This window comes from Condylura cristata, unplaced genomic scaffold (genome assembly GCF_000260355.1).
Source record: "Condylura cristata isolate star-nosed mole 26May11 unplaced genomic scaffold, ConCri1.0 scaffold00069, whole genome shotgun sequence".
NCBI lineage: Eukaryota > Metazoa > Chordata > Mammalia > Eulipotyphla > Talpidae > Condylura > Condylura cristata.
The window spans coordinates 285944-288385 of record NW_004567170.1 but is presented as its reverse complement, the minus strand read 5'-3'; the positions used below and the strand labels follow the sequence as shown (position 1 = coordinate 288385).

At 71.3% G+C, this 2442-nt stretch overlaps 1 protein-coding gene across 1 annotated transcript in view; it reads right to left on the bottom strand.

The window, feature by feature from the left end:
* The window catches only part of KIF1A (kinesin family member 1A), a 36985-nt gene that overhangs the window by 32546 nt on the left and 1997 nt on the right, over positions 1-2442 (bottom strand). Inside the window, exons 3-7 of the mRNA XM_012734776.1 lie at positions 2336-2429; positions 1934-2112; positions 1365-1476; positions 584-661; positions 237-302 (exon numbers count right to left, since the gene is read on the bottom strand). Of these exons, the coding sequence (XP_012590230.1) occupies positions 237-302; positions 584-661; positions 1365-1476; positions 1934-2112; positions 2336-2429 (529 nt within the window). The remainder of the gene's footprint in view (positions 1-236; positions 303-583; positions 662-1364; positions 1477-1933; positions 2113-2335; positions 2430-2442) is intronic.

The window sequence follows — 2442 nt, the reverse complement described above, 5'->3', positions numbered from 1 at the left end:
CGCCCACACTGCCAGGGGCGTGGGTGGGTCCTGCTGCCTCGGACCCCAGCTCTGCCCACACCACACACTGGCCAGACCCTCGCCGTGCCCAGGGCCCTCAGGGGGGCCTCGGAGCAGGCAGCCCCGTGTTCCAGGAGGGAACCGCACAGGCCTGGTCTCTGGCCTGTGGCCTTTCCCCGACCCCCAGGACTGCCCCCCCCCCACCGCCGGCCCAGGCCCCAGGCCCACCAGCTCACCATCTCGGCCAGCGCGGAGATGACCTTCCCCAGCGTGGTCAAGGACTTGTTGATGTTGGCCCCTTCCTGTGAGTGGACAGGCCCGGGGCCTTCTGAGCAGGGCCCCGGGGCCTGCCCCCCACTGGGGTGCCCAGGCCACCTGCTTCTGCCTGGGGTGTCCCCCGGCAGTGGCCTTCCACTGGGACACACAGGCGAGCAGCTGGCCCAGGCCTCTGTCCCTGCCCCCCCGCCGACCACTCCCAGCTCCTGCCAGGTGCACCGGGCCACCCCCCAACCCTCCAGCCCCCCGGGCCCTGCCGGGCACACCAGGCCGCCCCCCGGCCCCAGGCCCCGCCCGCGCTGCCCACCTTCAGGCGCGTGCCCTTGGCGCCGGTGGAGTCGGCCCGCTCACTCCCAGCCAGGTCCACCAGGCTGATCTTGCTTACCTGAGGGGCGGGTGGGGCACAGGCAGGTGAGGCCCTGCGGGGCAGCCCAGTGGGCTCAGCCCGAGGCTCAGGGCCTGCCACCCCCTCCCCCGCCCGCCGGCCAGCATGTGACCCCCCGGGCCTCAGCCATGCCACAGCCAGCCTGGCCCCAGGTCCCTGAGCCGCAGCCCAGGCCAGTGTGGCAGTTCCTACCGCTCCTTCCTGGGCACCGTGGCCGAAGTGACCCCAGTGCCAGCAGGCGTGGGGGGGCCTAGACAGTGGGGTGGGGTCCGGAGGACCCAAGCAGGGGTCGAGACAGGGATGGGCCGGGGACGCCGGTGCCGCCCTGCAGCCCTGGGGAGCTCACTGCGGGCCTGTGCGGAGGCTCCAGGGACACCCCGGCAGGTCCCCAAGAGTTCCCAGGCGCGGGAAGGGCGAGGGGCTGGGGCCGGCTGAGCAGTGCCGGCCGGCACAACCTCTCTGTTGGCACAGATGCTGGCGCCCACGCAGGGGCCCTGCTCCCAGCTCCAAGGCTGGGATCACCCCACCCACTGTGGCCCTGGGGGCCACTGAGTGCCAGCAGTGTCCACCACGCCACTGCAGACAGACAGGTGGGCCCTGGCAGGTCAGACAGGTCCAGCCCCTGTCCTGCCCTGACCCCACACAGACAAGAGGCAGCCTCTAGGCCCAGGCCCAGACCCCGCCGCCCGCCGCCCGCCCGCGCCTTCTCTGTGGTGATGTCAGTCTCGGCGTCGTGCCGCTTCTGGGTGAAGATGATGTTGAAGACGGCGTGGGAGCGGCTGCTGGTCTCGTTCATGTTGGTGGCGGCCACAGTCCTGGAGACAGAGGCCACACTTGGTCAGGTGGCCCCAGGGACCTGGCAGACGGGGCTCAGGTGCCTGATGGCCCCAATCGGGCAAAGCCCAGGTGCAGGCTCGGCTTTGAGGTCCCAACACAGTCCCTACCACTCGGTGCCCGGGGAGGGGGGCTCAGGTAGAGTGGGGCCTTCCCAGTCTTGGAGCAGGGGGAGGGACCCCCAAGAGGGCGGCCTGTACCCCAGTGGCCTCCTGTCCGGTCCCAGCACCCCACACCCCACACCAGGCCGTCCTGGTGCCCAGCAGCGTTTCCGGCCATGGCTGCTGTGTGCCAGCCGCGGGGCCTAGCCATCGCGACCAGGAGGGGCTGGACCCTGGCCACTCTGACCACCCGGGAGGAGCCTGCACAAGGGGTGCCTGGGCCGGCACAGGCCCTGGGGAGACCACATCCAGGGGACATGCAGCGGGCTGCACCCACCTGGCCTTGTTCCCCGAGTCCATAAGGTCCTGGATGTCGTTGTAGGAGGTGACGGCCAGCTTGGACAGGTCCTCCACGTAGGGCCCCAGCAGGGGGTGCTCCCGCACACGCAGGTTGCCCTTATTCTTGGGGTTCAGGAGGTCCCGCACACGCTCACAGTAAATCTCCATGTAGCTGACCTGCAGGCGGAGGCGCTGAGGTGGGGGGAGGGACTGCATCGAGGACCCCGGGGGCAGGGGGCTGCATGGGGGACCCCCCGGTAGGGGCACACCCGCCCGCCTCCTGTCCTCCCCTACTCTGGTCACCCCGGGACTGGCCCAGGGTCGCACTGTGGCAGGGGCGGAGTCCACGCGAGGGCGCCGAGCAGGGGCTGCTGGCCGCACGGGGCCGCGCGGGGCCTACCTCCACCGAGTAGGACATGTTGGCGTTGGTGGTGTCGTTGATGCGGGAAAACAGGTCCTCGCAGAGCTGCGAGCAGCGGGGCCGAGTGAGGCCCCGCCCCGCAGGCC